This window comes from Balearica regulorum, chromosome Z, assembly GCF_011004875.1.
Source record: "Balearica regulorum gibbericeps isolate bBalReg1 chromosome Z, bBalReg1.pri, whole genome shotgun sequence".
NCBI lineage: Eukaryota > Metazoa > Chordata > Aves > Gruiformes > Gruidae > Balearica > Balearica regulorum.
Window position 1 is genome coordinate 33265836 of NC_046220.1, and position 20770 is coordinate 33286605.

General features: G+C 43.1%; 1 protein-coding gene across 1 annotated transcript in view; it reads left to right on the plus strand.

Moving 5' to 3' along the window:
* Positions 1-20554: 20554 nt before the first annotated feature.
* Positions 20555-20770, plus strand: part of NRG1 (neuregulin 1) — a 477481-nt gene continuing 477265 nt past the window's right edge. The window contains exon 1 of the mRNA XM_075740463.1: positions 20555-20713. Coding sequence (XP_075596578.1) covers positions 20611-20713 — 103 coding nt within the window. The 5' untranslated portion in view covers positions 20555-20610. The remainder of the gene's footprint in view (positions 20714-20770) is intronic.

The following is a 20770-nucleotide window of genomic DNA, read 5'->3' on the forward strand; positions in this document are numbered from 1 at the left end:
GAAGTTGAGCCCAGGAAGATGGGAGGGGTGGGGGGAGGTGTTTTAAGATTTGATTTTATCTCTCATTCCTCTACTCTGTTTTGCTTAGTAATAAATTAGATGAATTCCCTCTCTAAGTTCGGTCTGTTTTGCTCATGATGATAATTAGAGAATGATCTCTCCCTGTCCTTATCTCGACCCATAAGTTTTTTCTTTTTTTTCATTGCACTTTTTCTCCCCTGTCTAGTGAATGAGGGGAGTGATAGAGCGGCTCTGGTGGGCACCTGGCCCTCAGCCAGGGTCAACCCACCACAATAGTTATATTTTATGTTAGCATGTTAAAAAGCTTATGAGATCAGCTTATTGCTGCTCTCATAGGCTTTTGGGTAATGGATCTTGCTTGCATTTTACCGACAGTGTAGAATCCTCTGAGTTAGCTTATGCTGTAAAGGATATATACCTGTACTTTGTTTCACAATGGAATCTTCAGACAAAATGTAAAGGTGGGACATGTCTCTTATTAGCTGTTGATTAGCAAATGTACTGCTGATAAAAATCCTTCTTAACATGGACTATAGACATCTAAACACAATTCCCTTTATGCCTTGGTGAAATGGCAATATGATGCTTTATTCTTGTTAATCTTCAGTTTCAGACAATTGAATGCATAGTGACTCAAGCCACACGTCCTCTTTGCTATTTTAAGTCCAAGAATAGGTGCATTCATGCAACAATGAAACAATGACTCATGCCTGAAGCAAGATATTTAGGGTGTAATTCTTAAGTCCTCTGTTACCACTCAAGGAGAGGGTAGCGTGGAGGGACAGAATCACAATTCAAAGGAAAATTGGATCTTTATCAGACAAAGCTGGGCGAGTAAAACGGAGTAATTTTTTTCAGCAGTTCATGCAACGCATGAATAAAGAGATCATTTGCACAAGTTTACATAAGGTTCCAAGGTGACACAACACACTCTTCCACCATGCCACAGGTAAGCCAAAGCCATGTTTTGGGGCACTGTTTGCAAACTGAGCCACTGTGCACATGATGTAAGGTGCCTGTGATTCTCACTCAGCCTCCATCCATAGTAATTAATCCGGAGCAACTTCAGAAGAGACCCCAAGCAGGCATCCCCTTTATTAAGTAAACATCATGCACTTAGTGAAGGCTTGGCCCCAGGGAAATTAATTCAGAACAGAGCAGCTTGGAGGAGAAGATAAAAGCGTGGAGATCCGTAACAAGTGCAAAACATTTGCTTTCTGTCTGTATTCAGCAAGCAGCTGCAGTTTCCTTGTGGCACAAAAAATGCTCTATTTATACCCACCAACAATGCTAGCAAATTCCGGAGTTTGCTGGAGCATTCTAGCAATATGAAAACAAAGTTGTTTTTTCAGTGGCAGAAGGAAGATGTGAAAATGGGAGCTTTCACTGACTCATCACAATCAGAGGGGTTATTACAAAACTAAATTGTTCTTCCAAACTACTATTTCCGCACAAACAACTCATTTGCAATTGTGAAGATGAGTGCCTTAGCAGAAATAGACCCTTCTATTATTAAAAAGTTGCCTTCTTCCTTTACTGTAGATTCCATTTTAACAAAATGGATATGAATAAATTCTTCTACCTCTTCTCATTTTAAAACAACTACTATATATTAGCTTTTCTTTATATATGCTTTTTCAAAGATAGGTTGTATTTTATATTAGTACCAAACAGGTGTAATCAAGGACCTGTTTTGCTGCCTTCATAACTTTTGTTTTTACATTCAATGAAACTTTTCTGTTTGGGATGGGTAACATTTTGGAGCATTCCTCCTTTGATATCTTACACCAAATCTGCATACTCTTAACAGTTCCAGGGAATGGCAACTTCCTGCTGTAGCAGATGCTGTGCATCGCGCCAGCAGTCAGGGTTTAGAGCTGCTCTCTGACTCCAGTGACCCCTATTCCATGTTCATCTATTTTTCTTAAGTCTACCCTTCAACTGTGTAACCCATTTTGTCCTCCTTTGTGAACAGACTCAGCCCCTGATGTAGGTCTTGAAATGTTTGGGAAGAATGACCACTTAGGCAATAATACTTCTTTCGTGGGCAGGGGTGTCCATAATTTTTTCCCTTTTAGTAAAGTGTTCAAAGAACCGCATGCTTTCAGTGGTGGCTTTCTGGCCCTATGGGTACAGCTTGGGGCCATGCTGCAGATCCCCCTCTTTGAGCTGCTATGGATTTCTTTGCTCCTAGAGGGAAACTCAGCTGTGCCCAGGGAAGACAAGAGCCCTGCCGATGGGCAGTGGGGCACTGCAGAAAGAGGCATAGTCTGAAGGTTAATTGCACTCCTTGCATATGGCCTTTTTTTGTTTGCCTCATGAATGAGAGATGCCAAGTATTTTGAGAGTATGGTTACTGATGAAGTTACCAGGACATTTTGCATCTGTTTCTGCAATAAAGGAATCTTTCAGTTAGGAACATACAGAAATGAGGGGAATTCTTCAGTAGCCTATGAACAAGACTTCAGTGAGTTTAAGTATATGGGAAGAGTCTGAGCTATTCTATTACTGAGCTAAGTGGAGACAAAAACTTGGCACAAGGTGAAAACAACCATTTTTAAGATTAGGTTTCATGTCCTGGGTTTATTTCAAATCCTGGGTTTATTTGTAAACCAGCTCGAAGCTTATTTTCTAGCTAAAGCAATAGCAATATAATTTAGGGGAGAATATTTTCCCCCCACACCCATAACAGTTCATTTGCACTTCAAAGCAATGATTCAGGCTTAGTTCAGCCTTAACTATTATGTCCTAACGAACTTCATGATGCAAACCGTGTCTGAATACACCATATGCTTTGTCATGTTGAGGGCTGGCTGTTCATTCTTATGGCTTGATCTGCCTTTTCCTGACTGGTTTTATCTGTCACAGCCCTTCCCCTTTCCATTCCATGATTATGTATTTTCCTCAAAGATTTTCCATGAAAGGCCCTCAAAAGCACTTTAAAATCCATCCAGTCTACTTAACATGTTTCTATTATGTGTCACAAGTTTACTACATGGAAACAGTGCTGGCATTTGTTTCAGGCCATTTTGCACTAAATCGTATGATTTCATCTGGTGTGGTTTTGTAACAGATGAGTTTCAGCAACCTGAAGGCAGATAGCTCACCTTTTATGGTGATCATTCAGAACAGGAGAGACTGTGTTCTGTGGAGTTACTGGGCACCAAGACCAGCTTATGTGGGGTCACTGCTGCACTTGCACTGCTTCTTGTAAGGCTTATCCCTCCACTGGTTCAGGTGGTTCCTCAATTCAAATCATGGGTTACAACAGTTTAAAGGTATTTCCATTACATTCTCCACCCCTGGTCACTTTGGATCAGACTATTGGGTTTACCATTGCAGTGAACTCCTCCCCTTGCCCCTCCTGTGGCTTGAACTTATCCACAGACTGCAGTCCCTTAGGGGTGTACCTGCTCCAAGTGGAGCCTTATCTATGAGCCAGTCTCTCCAGGGGTATACCTGTTGTGGCATAGACTTATCCACAGCCACAGTCACTTTGAAGTGCACCTGTTCCAGCATGGCCTTCTCCATGGGTGACAAAGCCTTCAGAGATATACCTGCTCCAGCGTGGTCTTACCCACAGCTACAATCCCTTCAGAAATAAACCTGCCCTGTGGTCATGCATGGCCACACACTTTGAGGTGCTTCAGCATGACCTCATGCACTGCCACTGATGCATCAAGGTGTACCTGCTGCAGCATGGACTTGTCCACAGCCACAGATGCTTTGAAGTGTACCTTCTCCAGTGTGGACTTATCCTTGGGTCACAATCCTTTCAGAGGTATACCTGCTATGGCACAGATATAAACCTGGCCACAGACACGTCAAGATGTACCTGCTCTGGTGTGGACTTATTAGCGGCCACAGATGTTTTGGGGTCCGTCCTGTTCACACGTGGACTCATCCACAGGTCACAGTCCCTTCAACTCAAGTGCACACAGGAGATCCAGCCTGTCCAGTGAAACAGCAGTGATGCCCTGGCCATCTGCCAGCCCAGGCACATCACCATTGCTGTTATCAAAATGTTCCCAGGCGCAGCAGAGAAGGTGATAAGCAGTACAGCAATATAGCGAGCAGCGAAAGCAAAAAGCCGCCACTAATGAGCACGACTCGTAATATACAGTGAGGCAAGCAAGCCCCATGGCAAGCACAGGAGCCTGCCAATTAGTAGCTAAGCAGTAATAACAGCTATAAATTTGATCTAGCACATTCCAATCAAATATGTCATATTCTTGAACCCTTCGAGCTCAACATTGGATGCCAAAAAGGACTGTTGTTGTTTAATCCTAGCCGGCAGCTCAGCACCACACACCCGCTTGCTCACTTCCCCTGGCAGGATGGAGGAGAGAATCAGAAGAGTAAAAGTGAGAAAACTGTGGGTTGAGATAAAGACAGTTTAATAAGTAAAGTACAAGCTGGGCTCAAAGGAAAGCAAAACAAGGAATCCATTCACCACTTCCCATGGGCAGGCAGGTGTTCAGCCATCTCAAGGAAAGCAGGGCTCTGTCACGCATAACGGTTACTTGGGAAGAAAAATACCATCACTCCAAACGTGTGTTGTGTCTGTGTCCCCCCCTTTCTTGTTCTTTCCACAGCTTTATATGCTGAGTATGACATCACATGTTATGGCATATCCCTTTGGTCAGCTAGACTCAGATGTCCAGGCTGTGTCCCCTCCCAACTTCTTGTGCATCCCCAGCTACTCACTGGTGGAGAGGTGTGAGAAGCAGAAAAGGGCTAGATGCTGTGTAAGCACTGCTCAGCAGTAAGTAAAACATCAGCACAAATACAAAACATAGCCCCATATTGTCTACTATGAGGAAAAGTAACTCTATCCCAGATAAAACCAGCAATATTATGTCACTTCCCAAAACTGATAATGAATTATTTGCAAAGGACAAAGTGGGAAAGGAAAAATCTCCTTTACTGCTTTGAAATGCTTGAAGAATAGGCCCAAGCCTAACAAAATTCTCTTTAATGAACAATTCTTTTCATATGCCACTGTGGCGTTTCCTCCACTAAGTCCTTGCATTATTGAATTGAGTGTTTTGTTTTACATTTTATTTAGAGGACACCACATTGCAAGTAAAGGCTTGCTGGGCATAGATAACATTGGGACAAATGTTTTAATGCTGCCAAAGGCAGGTTTCGCAGTAAAGAAGACAAATCTAATGAAAACAAATTAAGACATCCCAAACTTGGAAAGATATCTTAGACATCAAGATCCGTAGAAGTTTTCCTACTCAAATTTAGACTTTTAAAAAGTACATTGAAGGTTAAAGCACACCAAATTTTGATGAAGAAGGTCATAAATATGTTTTGCATTTTAGTCAGTTCTCTCAAGAAATATATTGCAGGCCGCAAAATATATCCCAATCTGTTATCTTCAATTACAAAAATAAACTCCTTGCTCTATAAGGAACCCAAATCTTGACAAAAATGAGATGTTCCCACTGATTAATATGTGACATTCAGTTGCCAGATCATTGTTCACTTCAAATATTCCTAAAGAGGATCTGTCTGAACTGAAACTCTCTATACATGTGTGCATACAAGGCAGGCTATGTGGAAGACGGCTGCTTTGGGAGATGGACTGAAGAAATGCAGCTTTTGTCCCAGAAGATAATGCTTCAAACTTGAGAACTTAATTGCACTGAAAAACTTGTACTCATTATCTGTTCAGCAGCAGATGTCAGCAGAGATTTAGGTAGTTGGCTCACAGTCAAGCATTTTACAATATATTTAGCATGTCGCACGCCACACCAAATGTACACTTGCATGATAACCACTTGGTGAAGTACTAAGGGGTGAAGAACTGCTGTTCTCTGTCCCTCCCCACATGTCCTCCTGTGTCCCATGTCTGAGCAGGTCAGTGCTTTGTGGTGCATACTTCCATTTTCCTGCTCTGTTTCCAAGGGGACTGCTCAAGCATAACTGTTAATTGCTCCCTTCTGCTAGAGGGACTCTGATGCTGGCTAACTCACTGGAGAGTCAATACCACCTTCCCTGACCTGGGCCTTCTCTGTAGGTCTGGCAGGAGAAGAGAGGATTTCACAGATTTTCTTTCCCCACCGTGTGTTCTAATTCTCAACATTTGTGAGAAAATGTTTCAACACTTCAGAGACTCAGCTCTGCAATTTGCTTAAAAGCAAATAATAGAAGAAATTTTGAAGCTGTGGTCCCTAAGCATTCCCAGTTGCTGCATTAGTATCAGTGAAAAATGCACTGAGTTTGCACTTTCTTCATGTCCAATAGAATCAATAGAATAGTAGAATAGTTTGGGTTGGAAGGGACTCCAGGCTGAACAGCCCCAACTCTCTCAGACTTTCACGACGGGTGCTCCACCCCTCTGATTGTTTTTGGGGCCCTATGAGCTCCTCATGAAGCTCACTCTGTAAAGCTAGCTGTGTTTCTGTTCATTGTATCTACGATATATATAGATCAAGGCTAAGTGCCAGGTCCTGCACTTGGGTCATAACAACCCCATGTAACATTACAGGCTTGGGGAAGAGTGGCTGGAAAGCTGCCCAGCAGAAAAAGACATGGGGGTGTTGATCAACAGTTGGCTAAATATGAGCCAGCAGTGTGCCCAGGTGGCCAAGAAGGCCAACAGCATCCTGGTTTGTATCAGAAATAGTGTGGCCAGCAGGACTAGGGAAGTGATCATCCCCCTGTACTCAGCAGTGGTGAGGCTGCACCTTGAGTCCTGTGTTCAGTTTTGGGCCCCTCACTACAAGAAAGACATTGAGCTGCTGGAACATGCCCAAAGAAGGGCAACATAGCTGGTGAAGGGTCTAGAGCATGAGTCTTATGAGGAGCAGCTGAGGCAATTTGGATTGTTTAGTCTTGAGAAAAGGAGGCTGAGGGGAGACCTTCTTGCTCTCTACAGCTGCCTGAAAGGAGGTTGTAGCCAGGTGGGTGCTGGTCTCTTCTCCCAAGTAACAAGCAGTAGGATGAGAGGAAATGGCCTCACATTGTTCCAGGGGAGGTTTAGATTGGATATTAGGAAAAATTTCTTCACTGAAATGTTTGTCAAACATTGGAACAGGCTGCCCAGGGAAGTGATTGCTTGCCATTCCTTGAGGAATTTAAAAGATGTGTAGACATGGCACTTAAGGTCGTGGTTTAGTGGTGGACTTGGCAGTGTTAGGTTAATGGTTGTACTCGATCTTAAAGGTCTTTTCTAACCTAAATGATTCTATGATTCTATCTTTTGTTGTCCAAGGGTTAAGCCTAGACAATAAATTTTCTCTGTGACCATGGGCAGTAGTATAATATCCTTCTTATAGTTATACTATTATCTCTGTTAAAAGGGTTTGGCCCTTTTTTGAAGGGCCTGCCTGATATGAGTATCCCACCTAAATCTCACTAGAGATTTTAAGGTAGACTTAAAAAGTTGGATGGGGCAAGAATCTTCCCTGTTGAGACAAACAGTCTTGGCCCTGCCAGTCTCCTGAAAGTCAAACATTTGTGACCAAGTCTTGTTTGGCTGGCTCTTCTGTGGTTGTCCTAAAAGACTAATTGACCTTTTTAGAAAGGGGTCAGCTTGGTGTTTCTTGAAATGGACTGGAGAACTAACACTCTGCTTTTGCATCCGGGTAACTTCCCTGAAAACTAAAAGCCTCTGACTAGTGTCTTTCAAGACCAGGTCACAAATTTCCTCACAGGAGAAAGACTATGCCTCAGTTACACAAGGACATCAATGTTTCATTGTTTGCATGTATTTCAACCAAGTGAATGAAATGTCAATTTATAAATCATTATATATATAATACATATGACCTGTACTTGGATAAGGAGAAAAATGCAGGCTTGACATAGTTATTTCAGTTTCTGGGGATGGAAGGAAACAGTCCTATGTTTTGTGGGGTGCTTTGTGAAAAATTAATTTTCAAATGATACCACTTTTAAAATCATCTCAAGGCCTGATTTGAAGAACATCTTGTGGACTCTCTTTTGTCTATTTGGACAGCAAGAGCAGTCCTAGGAAATGCAATGTACGTTGTGACTCCTTTGCTTTCTACAGCCATTCTCCTACTATACCTCTGTGACTCCATGAGAATGGTGGTAAAGAGGAGAAATGCCACATAGTCTTCACCTTCCAGATATTCTTAAGCTATCATGAGCCATCTGTTGCTTAGGCAACTGGAGTGATAGCTGTTTTGGCTTCAGCCTTACCCAGGAGTAAGCAAAATGTCCTAGCGGAAGGAGGCAAGACCCCTTCTGCTTTCTTTAGGAGTTTCTCTTCCATTTTGGGGAAGCCTAGGTGAGCAGCTTGGCCGAGGACTTGCTCTCATTTGCTACTGAATGTTTTTGTTTAGAATCATAGAATCATTTAGGTTGGAAATGACCTTTAAGATTATCGAGTCCAACTGTAAACCTAACACTGTCAAGTCCACCACTAAACCATGTCCATAAGTGCCACATCTACATGTCTCGTCTTCTTACTTTGCATGCATTGAGATCATGTTTAGATTCCTAAAGCTCTCCTGTGTACTGTTGTATTAAAGCATCCCTTCTGCTGTGTTTGCAGGACTGTAATGTGTCTCAGTGGTGGGGGTGTCTACATTGCACCTCCTCCTGCCCCTGTGTACTGCTGTGATGGCAAGTTCCATCTGTACCTCCTACAGAAACACCTTTGCCACAACTGCCCAGTGAAAGCATGATGGGACACAAGCATTGGCTTGATAATGTCTTGCTTCTCTTCCCCCAGAGCAGCATATTTGCATGCTAGTTAGCAATAAGCAGCGTCTTGTAGAAATAGAACCAGTAATCTACCAGAGCCTGCTTGTTTCCCAAATCACCAGCAAGTGGATGGACCTTGGAGTGCTTGGTGGAGGCACATGAAACTTTTGCAGTCAGACATCACCCCCATAACTCATCACCTCAGGGCCATGGGTAGATTTGCAGAAACTGGTGGCACTCTTCACTCTCTGTGATGCACAGGACTGGAGTAAGTACTCTTGGTCCTGGCTCTCAACTACACAGAAAGGCAATCACATCAGTTCACTTCCACCAATAAATCTGCTGGCTGAACACCAATCTTTTAAGTCAGGTGAGAAAATCAAAGCAGCCAAAACGAGATGGGAGAAGGCAGACACAACAAATCTTGGTCAGAAAAAATGCTTTCAAAACAATTGCTTTTCTGGTAAATTGCTTCTTGTTAGGGAAGTACTTTACTTGTTCATGGTATTAAAGGCAAAAAAAACCCCACTGCACAGGAGATAAGGTGAAGTGTACTTGAACACAGCACGATGTTGTATGATTAACATTAGAGATTTTTATCTAAATGCTGCATTTCATTATGTATAGCTTTCTTGCTACCGTTTCCATGGGAAAAGAAGGGATTTTCAGCAGAAGTAAATGTAATTGTACTTAGTACCTTATCAATTAAGTTTTCCAAATCAAGCAGGACATGACTTCTGCAGATTAGTTTTGTGGCATCTGTAGTTAATTTATTTCTGAATGCCAACTTGACCTCGTAAGGAAGTTGTGAAAGCTTGATTTTCCCTTTAAAACCTCTGTACATCTCGTTAGAGTGCTGGAACTGAAGAAAGCAGGTGGGTTGTTCCACTGAGCGTGTTTGCTTTTTATCTTCAATGCTGTCTCGTGGTTGGATTTACTTATCAAGGAGAAGTGTTTTTGAGCCTGGGTGGCACTTGTAGGCTGGTCTTGTTGAACAGCTACAATGTACCTGCTGTGATGACAAGTCGGACAGCTTTTTGAAAGTTTCTTTGAAAAAAACCAAGAAAATTCTAACAAGAAAGGCACCTGATGGACTTCTTGTCACAACAGGGGGAGATGAGGAAGCTCTTTATGACCTGACTGAAGATGAGTCTCATCAGCTGGAAAAGTAGGCATGGCTGTAATATACTCTTTCATGCAAGAAAAAAAGGAAAAAAAAAAAAAAAAGAGAGTCTGAACATAATACGATTTCTCTCCAAGCACTCACCTGGACCAACAAAAAGCCTGCTGAGATTCACTGAACCATACTTATCCTTGACCTGCTTTTGTGGTGTGGTGGATTGATCCCAGCCACCAGCTAAGCTCGCTCCCAGTCACTCACTGACTCCAACCTCCCAGTGGGATGGGGGAGTGGTTTGGAAGGCAAAAAGTTAAAAAAAAAAAAGAAAAAGTAATTATGGGTCAAGGTAAAAACAGTTTAATGAGTAAAGGAAAAAAAGGAAAAAAGCAAGTGATGCAAAGGCAATTGTTCCTTACTTCCCACCCCAGACTGATGCCCACCCATCTCCAAGTAACAGCTGCTTAGGACAAAACTCCCAGTTTTATTGCTAAGCATGATGTTATGTGGTATAGTCAATTTGGGTCAGCTCTCCCAGCTCTTTCCTCCAAACTTCTTGCTCATGCCTAGATTAGTCCCCAGGGGAGGGCAGAGGGATAAACAGATAATGAGCAAGCACTATCCAGCAATAGCTAAAACATTGCTCATTTTGTCATTAACTCTATTTTCATCATAAATCTAAAACAGAGCACCATTTGGGCTGCTGTGGAGAAAGTGAACACCACCCCAACTGGATGCAGCACATGGAGGAAGCAAACTAGCCCTTGCTGCTGGTTCAGAGCATGCAACATGGCTACTCTTAAGCTGACGGAGGTTGCTGGTCAGTGCAGAATAGCTGTGGGGTAGATCTGCAGTGTGGTAGAGCTCTAAGTCCAGTGTGTGGTACAAACTGACCCATGTTTAGAAAAAACCAAATGCACTCTGCCAAGGGAGTTTTATAGCCTTGCACAATTTTCCTTTGCTAGCTACTGTGAAACAGCAGTTCTTTAAGAGCATGGAAATACATGCTTACCTACCTACCCATCTCATCTTTCTCTAAAATTTGTCACTTGTTTACACATATTTCTCATTTGGGAAAAAAAAAAAAAAAATCCCAGCAGTATTCACCTGCTCAGTCCATGTCCTGTCTTTGCATCTTTTCTCACTCCGTCAGTGGCATGAGCTGTCTTGTTGCAGGAATGTCTGGCTTTGAACCCTCAGTTCAATGCTGTTCCCCACTGTACCCCACTGAAATACTTGTGACAACCATGGGAACACAGGAGAGGATACAAGGAAGGCCGTGCTCCACACAGTTCCGGGCTAGACTGGGTTAGGTGCCCAAGATGTCTCAAAGACCGAGGGAGAGTTCTACCTGCAGGGAGGTTCTCCACAGCAGCTGCCCACTCTGTCCCTTCCAGGCTCAGCAAAGCAGTTAATGCATTTAATTCTGTACCTTTTTGACTTCAGTAGGACTATATTTGTCCTTAAGTACACCATAAGATACCATGCTAGACTGGGACCTGCTAGAGAAGCACATTTCAACTGATTTCCTGTTCATGTGGACCTCCGTTAAGCAGACACTTAAGTTTTGCTAATGCCTAGCCCTTTAGTTAGTTAATCTATTAACAAAAGAAAAAAGTATATAAATTTATGTATGAATTCATGATATAGTACAAAGGCAGTCAAGTTTTGATCATAGAATCATAGAATAGTTTGGGTTGGAAGGGACCTTCCATGGACAGGAACACCCTCCACTAGACCACGTTGCCCAAAGCCCCATCCAACCTGGCCTTGAACACTTCCAGGGATGGGGCCTCCACAACCTCTCTGGGCAACCTGTTCCAGTGACTCACAACCCTCACAGTGAAGAATTTTTTCCTAACCATGATCATGTATCACTTTTGCATACTGGTAGGCTGATCAGGCTACATTACTGGTTTTTTTTGTCCTTAAACATGCATTCTTGTCCTGTTTGGGAAGGACACTTAGTCTTACTTAGAGAATAAGAGGAACACATACAAATCAGAATCCTTTGTACTTTTTTATGGCTAAAAGTGCTTTTCAGATATTGAATAGCTGCTTTGTGTAGCAGGGTGATAAAGAAGCTATGGTTCTCTTACTATTATTATTATGTCCATCTTCCAACAGAAGACAAGCACAAGGATTGGAACCAGGACTTGGAAGTTCCTATCTCTAGGCTTGTATTCAAAAAGAGGTCACTCAGTCTAGGAAAAAAAGCATTGTGCTGTTTCCCTTTATGATTCTTCTTCTGTAAGTCAAGCAGTGGAATTAGCTGAGACTAATTTTTCAGTTGAGCTTCTAAGGAGACAGAAAAACAGAATGTCAGAGTCACATATTCTGTGAACACAGGCAGTTGATACAGAAACAGGACCTGACACGCATGACAGTCACAGATGACACAATCTTTGTCTAGTGTATAATACATGTTTTTCAATAATATAATACAGATTTCTTAAGAATTGTACAAGATTCAGAGCTCTGTATGGAACCATGTGAGCGCACGACTCTAGCTCAGTCCCACTGAAGTCCTTAGGGGTCTGATGCAAGTCTTTGCTGATGCATGTGAGAACCTTGCCCAGCTGTGTATTTTACTCCTGTTGCATGAAGCTGTCTCAGCCCCAGTAAAAACAAATTATTGTTTCACATTCAAAGTATGTGCCTGATTCTCATTTACAGAATGAATTCTCATTTGCAGAATGTTTCTGCATCTTGCCTGCATTGAGGGATTTTAATGTAACTGAACATCAGTTCTTATTTGTTTCCCAGGTGCTTGCACTTTTACTTAAATTTTGACTCTATGCATGAAAAAAGAGAGTGATATTACAACAACATAAAGGCTAACTGTATGGGTGCCTTTCTCTGTTTGAAGGCAATCACAGGGAAACCACTTTGTAGTCTAACATGCATACTGGCAGGCAGTGAATCCAAATCCTGATGTATAGAAAGCCACATGGAGTTTAATTGCCAAGGAAGTTTTAGGAAAGAAAACCCACACCACTAACAAGCTTCTAAAAAAATACATTGTATAATCTGGTCTGAACACAAGTAAATAAGACAGATTTTCTCCAAATGTAAATGCTTAAGTACCTTATTCAGGTGAAAAGATCCATATTTTTGGTTCCTGTAATTGTTTTATTGCTTACATAGGAACAAGCATGACAGGTTGCCCTTTCCAGTTATTCCCTTAGTTTCCCAATAACCCAGGTCTGGTTAGAAGCAATTTGTCTGCTGTAGCTGAAACTTGTAGAAAAAGCCTCTTTTTTCTTAGAAGAGTCTCCTCCTTTCTGCCTCTTCTCTTGCTAAAGCTGCCTAATGAGAAATCAAATTAGTAACCTTGGTAGCCTCCAAAGGTTGTTGGGTTTTTTGGTTTGTTTGGGGTTGTTTTGTGATTGCATTTTTTGTTTGTTTGTTTGAAGAGTCATCCACCTTGTCGAAGCTAAATTTAGCACTAACAACAGTGCTAAATATGAGCAGCTCCTGAGTATGGGTTAAAGGTGTGAAACTGCTCCTTTCCTCTTTGCATAGGGAAATAAACAAGGGGATGTGAATTGCACAAGGAGAAGAAAACCTTTGCCATTGTCACAGTTTGAGAAGGACGGTCTTTTGCAGTGTCTTGTATTCTTTGGTGACGTGCATGCCTTTCTGTCTCTAGAAAAATTAATGAGAAACACTTTTTTTTTTTTTTTATTTTAGTGCCATTTAGTGCATTTATGCTGCATCCTGAAGCCCACCTTTGGAAGATTGTGCTCTACCCCTGGTATTACATTCAGACTCAGACATGAAATGGAGTTTCCATGGTTGCCTGTTCCACATCAACCCCTTTGCAAAGTGATGAGCAAACCCAAAGTACTGTTGGACTTCAAAACCAGAACAGATACTTTGGAAAGTACATTTCTACGATGCAGTGTCAGTGTACAGGAAAGGTGGAGATAAGTTTAATTCGTCACCACTGAGCATTTGTTTTGCAGCAGCTATTGAGACAGAGTGTATATCTGTTTCTCTATTGCAAAAATAAAATGTTATCAGGTTGTTCCTGTCAATAGCATAAAATAGCACTTTTGTCTGTCTGCTATGGGAAACACAATTAATATGCTAAGGAGAAATGGTTTTCTGTGTTGCATTTTCTTCTGTAACCTGTTAGACTAATAGCCCTTGCATCTTGGACAAAGCAAATAAGCTGTTTTTGCCAAGGCAAGAAATAGTCCTTGGGCTGAGGCTCCACAACCAGACAATTTTTGAGCCAGAGACTCCTGGGATTTTTGTCCCACGGATGGCTTCTAGAGAAAACGTGGAAATACACAGACGTGGGAATGCTGGTTGCTCTGGAAGGAACCTCACCTGAGCCATGCAGCTCCAAGCAGTCAAAACTCTCAAGTGCCAACACTTTCCAAGATGCCTGAGACAAAGTTACCATTGGGGTTGAACACTTAGTTTTTATGAATATACAAAGTGAGGTTGGCTAAACAGACAGGCTGGCTCTGCCAGCTCAGAGGCAGCAGCTGTCTAATGGTTTGGTATCTAGCCACCAGAGGGAGATAAAAGGCCACATGCGTTTCAACTGGGCCGTCTCATATCTTCTAATGTCACATTTGTAAGCATCTACGCCACTGTCATAAAGCTTATATTGTCAGACTGACTGTTGTGGCAAAAAGCAGCATCATTCTGCCACCATCACATGCCACCAATTAACATTATCATTTTATGCATGTAATCCCAGGGAACAGGAAAAACCCACCAAAACCAAAACCAAGCAAAAAAGCCCCCACCCCAAACCAAAATATTTGTTGGAGTTTTTGGAACAGGTGTATGCAGTCTGTGGAAGAAGTTTACAACTGCAGTTCTGTGCTGTGCACACCTCATTCGTTTTATACCTGTAACTGCTCTACTGTGTTTCACAATGTAATCCAAAGAAATGATAAGTTTCTGCAAATATCTTTGTTACATGGATCTTTTGAAAATCGTTCTAATGAAGCTCAGCCTGCTGGGTGTTTTTCTTAGAAGGTATTTCAGGAAATTCATATTTTGAAAAAACTCCAGTGAACATTTTAAATTAATTCTCCACTCAAAATAATCCCTCAAAAGCAAGATTACAGACTACAACAAAAACACTTTGTGAGCTGCTGCTAAGAAGATGATTCAGAACAACTCTTGCTGAGACTTTTAGTCTGTAGGGATATTCTTTATCTCTGTCTCTTCCTTTTTTTATGTCATTCCTAGTCCCCAAGATGTAATGAAAAATGAAAAGGTCTAGTTACTCGTTGTAATAAAGTAACCAGAGCTGTTTGGAAAACTCAAGCTACAGTCACATTTACAATATGACATTTACAAAGTATGTAAATGTACACATTAAACAATGTAGATTTCTGTTCTGGATCAAGATAAAAAAAAATAGCAAAATTGTGACAAAGCTTATGTGCATGTGTATAAATGTTGAACTATTTTGACAATTTTCATGGAAACAGGACATTTCAATAATGTCGAACATAGATCTTTGAAGGCTGGATCAACAGGGAGCTGCAATCCCGAGGCTTTGCCATGTTTGCCTCCCCTTTGCTGCCCAGATGGGGAACACCTCCCGTGATACCTCAGTTTCTCCCTAATTTTAAATTATCTATGGTAGAGACTAAGAAAGAGACTAAGAAAGAAGGAGGCACAAGGTCTTGGAAGGATGTGAGAGGTCATGAGTTAGAACCTGTGAAGTGATTGTCTGGTCAAACACTTTGTCAGATAGGATATTAAGGAAAAGGGTTAAGCCATGAACAAGACATGCAGAAACACAGATGTGACAGGCAAATGTAGCCGTGACAAGATGAGAAACAAACCTGGTCAATCACAGTAGTTGATGCGCTATCAAGAAACTGTAGGCAAACTGGGGCTTTGCAACTAATAAGGATACACACCCAAGGGTGCAGGATGCTGGAGGGGTTGGCGGGACTGTGCCAGCTGCTGAGGGAATGTGGCTGGGACAGGATTCGGGGAGGGATGGGGGGCAGCCAGAAAGGTCTGTAAAAGGAGATGGTAGCATGTAAGCCAAGGCTGGTCAGTACATTGGTCTCACCCGAGCTCGGTGCCCGATCACTGCAATCTATCCTACCTTCTTACTAAATCCTTCTGTAAAAAGCTACATAGTCACAGTGTCTATCCCCTGTGCGTATGTGCTGCAAGTACTAAGTGTGGGCTACTGGGAAGACTGGTGTGATGGATTTGGTGCCAGCCACTGTAGTCAGATCAGGGGTGTAGGCACCACAGGCCTGTGATGTCAACTACCAAAGAGAGTGTGGGGTCTCAGTGCCAGCGGCTGGGGTAGGGAGGGGTCTTGGCTACCAGCCATTGGGGTTGAAATGGTGCATGTCCCAAAAACCGTCAGACCAATACTGGATCAAGGTGGGGAGATCTGGCAGAGCAATTATCAGAAAGGAGGAATGGTCCTTTTTAGAAGAGGAGGTTGAATTATCTTGTTTCTTTTATCCCATGAGGATGAAGACTTAGAGACAATACTAAAATGCTCATAAGCACTGAGGAGCGGGAAGAGTGGAGAACAGAGTTATTTCACATAAAGAATGGTATCAGCCAGGTTATAATCGTTGTTCTTGTGCCGAGTATGTATTTAGGCTGGAAGTTAGAGGAATCCCTTACTGGTAGAGAAATAAGGTTGCAGGATAGCTTTCCAAAGGAAATATTTTGGTGCAAACCCCTGAAGCTTCTGTTAAAATGGAGCTCAGAATGATTATTAAAAAAGATTATCTTGACATGGCTGCCCAAACTCACAAGGGACCACTCCTTACCACTTCCATGTTCCTAAAGAATACTTGATTCAGAATCTCCTGTAAGGAAATGTACTGGAAAATGAACAAAAGCAATTCAAAGTCCCTCCATGCTTGCAAGGCTGGTCTTCAGCCGTCCCCCAGATATTCCTTGCTGTAGTGGCCATCTCTCCTACTGTCATTCTGCTACAGGAGAAGAGTTCAAAAAGCAGAATTCATGTGCTTTTTGCTTCCTCACTCTATAGCACCAGGGCTTGGTGTGACATTGTGCAAACACTCATTTTTCTTTAGGGAAAACTGGATGCTTCTCCTTTTTTCACTCGGTCTTTTTTGCCCCGCAAGCCAGATTTTTCCTATATGCATAAACTATTATGTTTACTTTTATGTTCTCATGAAGTAAACATGGCATGTTTTTGGCACATATGCCAAAGCATCGCACACGTGTGCTGTAGAGGCACCCTGGCCACTTTTTCTTATAACCTAAAGAAGTCTCTGCTTTTGTGCTGCTTTTAACCTCTGTTGTAATCTGTAAATCGTGTGGCTGCTTCACTGTCACGAAGCTGAAAAAAATTCCAGAGTTTTGTGCCAGAGAGATTTCAGCTTCCAACACTGACTGCCATTAATCACGCATTGTTGAAACTAGGCCTCAGCTTTTTTTTTCTAAGTGTGAAGTATTCCTGCTCCTGAATGCAATCAAATTAAAATATCACAGGGAGCCAAATAAGCTGATGAAGATGGCAGCGAGTACACAATAGTTACCAAAAGAGGCAAATAACTCAAATCTTACAGACTTAGGCTCTTTTCTAGGTCTGCTGGTGGGGGAATGGAAAAGTTTCAGCCCAAAGGATGCTGAATGGGCTGGTAGTTCAGTTCTTCAAGACACTGAGCTTTGTTAAGATTCAGCATATTTTTCCCTTACCCTCAAAGCAGCCGTGCACAAGGGCTAGGCAGCTTCTCTGAGTCTGGATATAGTGTGGTGAAAATTCCCACTGCTGTTGCTGCTGCAGCCCATCCAGAGCTACTGCCACCAAATGCAGGTTGACAGGGAGAGACAGTCAGCACCTGCTCGGCTTCTGCTCCTTCTGTGGTGGTTCTCTGTGTATTGTCCAGAGATCCTACAAAAGGGCAGAAGGAAAGAAAGTCCTGCAATTTGCCCGTGTTGACACAGCTTGTGGGGGGGACTGGGTCCCCTTTGGTGATGGCTGGCATAAAACACAGACCTTGCTCTCTGCATCAGGCCTGATATTTAGAAGTATGACAGTAGTTTGATGTATGAGTTTGTCTGGAGTTTGTCTGGTCCATGTTGTCAGCACACACTTACATGAGTTACATGGAGCTTTGAAGTTTCTTGTTACGAGCATATGAGAGTAGATCTACTTAATGATGCAGAAGTCTTGACAACTGTTCATAAAACCCTTGAAATGCAAGAGGCTTTGTCAGGACCTGTTTCTTGTTATTTGCTCACCATTACTAATCAAAGTAATGGCTTGCCGAGTTATACCACTAGAGCTGACACAAAAGTTGTGGCTTTCTTGTAAACCAAAGAGTGAAAGGTACATGTACTGAAGCCTTGGAAGTTGTACTGAGCATTTGCTTTGATTTTGCCAGCTGCATGAAATTATGTGGGGATTTCATAAAAGCCACAGGAATATCCACTTATGTGATCCGTACTTCTTACTACACAGATGTGCTGGGGGCATTAAATTCACTGTAAGTAGCTTTGTAATCATGCTACAAATTGAACTATTTTTTTGTCATTCTTTCTGGGTGCTTTTGTTAACTATGCCTGCAAGATCAAATGTAGGTTTGCATTTTTTGCTCCAGACTAAAGCCCTGAGTCAGCAAGATGTCTAAGCACATGCTCAAGTACAGGCTGCAGTGCTTTGTTGAATAGCTGTAGGTTTAAGCACGTTTAACCATAAACATGTACTGAAATGCTTTCCTAAACTAAGACTTTTTCCCAGAATAATAATTACTTAGATGCTGACTGTAATACAAACTTAGTGATGCTCTGGATTGAATTAGTGAACCTCTACTGGCGTTAAGGAGAGAAATTGGTTTTGATTTTATTTTTAAAATGTGGATACGTGTGAAAAGGAAAAAAAAAAAAAAAAAGGAACATTTTCATATACAAAATAGCCACTTCCTGCTAGATTGTCCAATAATTTAAAGAATAAATGCTAGTTCTATTATTAAAATGAGAGGGTGAGACATGGGAACCTCAAGCAGACTGGGTATTAAAATCAAGGATTCAGATCACATAGCAAGGGTGGATTTAGGTCATTGACCTGTGATCAATTAGGGTGGTCTGTTTGCTAGGGGAGAGACTAGATGACACAAAAGGAAGTTTTCAAGGCGTCACTTTTCAGAAAGACAAAAATTATCAGCAAGCTGTGCTGTCTAGAAATATCTGAGCTCCAATCACAGATTTCAGTACAAATCAGACCTCTTTGTCAGACACTGCTCAAATTAGAGATGCATTGAAGTAATCAGTATTCTCAGCAAAAAATTCTGAAAATTACTCTTTCTTTTTCCCTTATTTGTTGCTAACGGCTCATTCAGGAGCCTGATGCTGAAGTGCACGTACTAGGGAAGAAGCAGTTACTTCTTGTACTCTGAATTCAGATACCCATGTACCTGATTATAGTGTGCTACTGGTTCAAGCTGTCCACATGCATTGTAGATTTTAGATTTGCCTTTAGATTCAGTAAAAACTGTCAAGTGGGTAAGGATATGGAAAAGATATGCACAGGGTAAGTGGACTAGAAGATATGTTGAAAACTGGCTGGAGTTTCAGGTTCAAAGTGTTTTAATCAGCAATGCAAAGTCTAGCTCGTGGCTGATTACTAGTGGTGTCCCTCTGAAATACTGATACTGAGGCCAAGTCTATGTAATAGGTTCAGTTTGGGCTCCCCAGGTCATCTTATGACAGACACTGACCCCATGGAGCAAGTCCAGTCGAGGCCACTGAGATGCAGAGGCGGCTGGACCATGGCACACGACAGGAAAGGCAGCAAGAAGTGCTTTTCTCCAGCTTGGGATCAGGACAGTGAAAGAGAGCTCGTCTGGCTGTCATCAGTTCCTTCACGGCAGGGTACTGAGATAACAGAGACAGACTCTTCTCAGAGATGCACCAAAGGCAGAAGACACTCATTGCAATATAGACACACACAGGAGATTGGAAGATACCTTTCTTCCTTGAGAGGGTGCTCAGTGCCTAGCCAGGGGGGCCCAGCAAGCTGGCAGGCTCTCCACTCTTGGGCATCTTCCCAATTTGACTGGGTATGGCCCAGAGAAACAAGCTAAAGTGTCAGGTTGGCCCACCTGTGAGGTAGGGAGGAATCTGTGACCCAGTAGATAGGGGGTTTAATTTAAAAGTGAGAAATCTGGGTTTTTCAGCAAGCTCTTCCAATACTGAATCTTGCTGTCCGTGCTTTTACTGTTTGCCTAGTGTGCTCCCTTACACTAAAATGTATTCAGGGACTGGAGTTCTTGCCCTGTGTGTGCTTCATGTAGAAATAATTGCAGGTATGAGACCCTTGCTCAAATCTGTGTCCCAGTCAAGCACAGCGCAGACTCAACGGGGCTTTTCTCAGTGAGGAACTTGCTAGGAAGCATGTGAACTACCTCCGGTTGTTGCAGACCACCCATAAGCGACACTATCCACTTTGATTTACGAAAGGGCCACTTGACGCGTGAGGCAGACAACAGACCAGGGAGAACTCGGGCGAACGAAACGGAATCGCTGACGAAGGGACGAGATCCCTGTTTACCGCCTCGGTGGGCCGGGAGGGCTGCTCCTGCCTGCCCGCGGAGAGCCTCGGCCACCGCGGCTCCACCGCCGGGCGGCCCGCGCGGGCGGGCACAGGGGGCTGTGCGGCGCAGGGGGCGGGCGGTGGGCGGTGCGGCGGGCAGCACCATGCGGCCACGGCTCCCCGCCCTCCCGCTCTGGCTCTGGCTGGCGGCGGCGGCGGCTTCCGCGGGGCGGCCGGGGGGAGGCGAGCCGCCGCCGCTGCCCTCCGCATGGAGCCGCGGCCGCCCGGCGGCACCGCCGCCCCGCTGCGGGGGGCGTCCGCGGCGCCGGGGGCGGTGGGCGGCGGCGGCGGGGCGCCCTGCGGGGGATGTGGTGAGTGACGGCGGCGCCGCGGTGTGTGTGTGTGTGTGTGTGTGTGTGTCTGTGTGT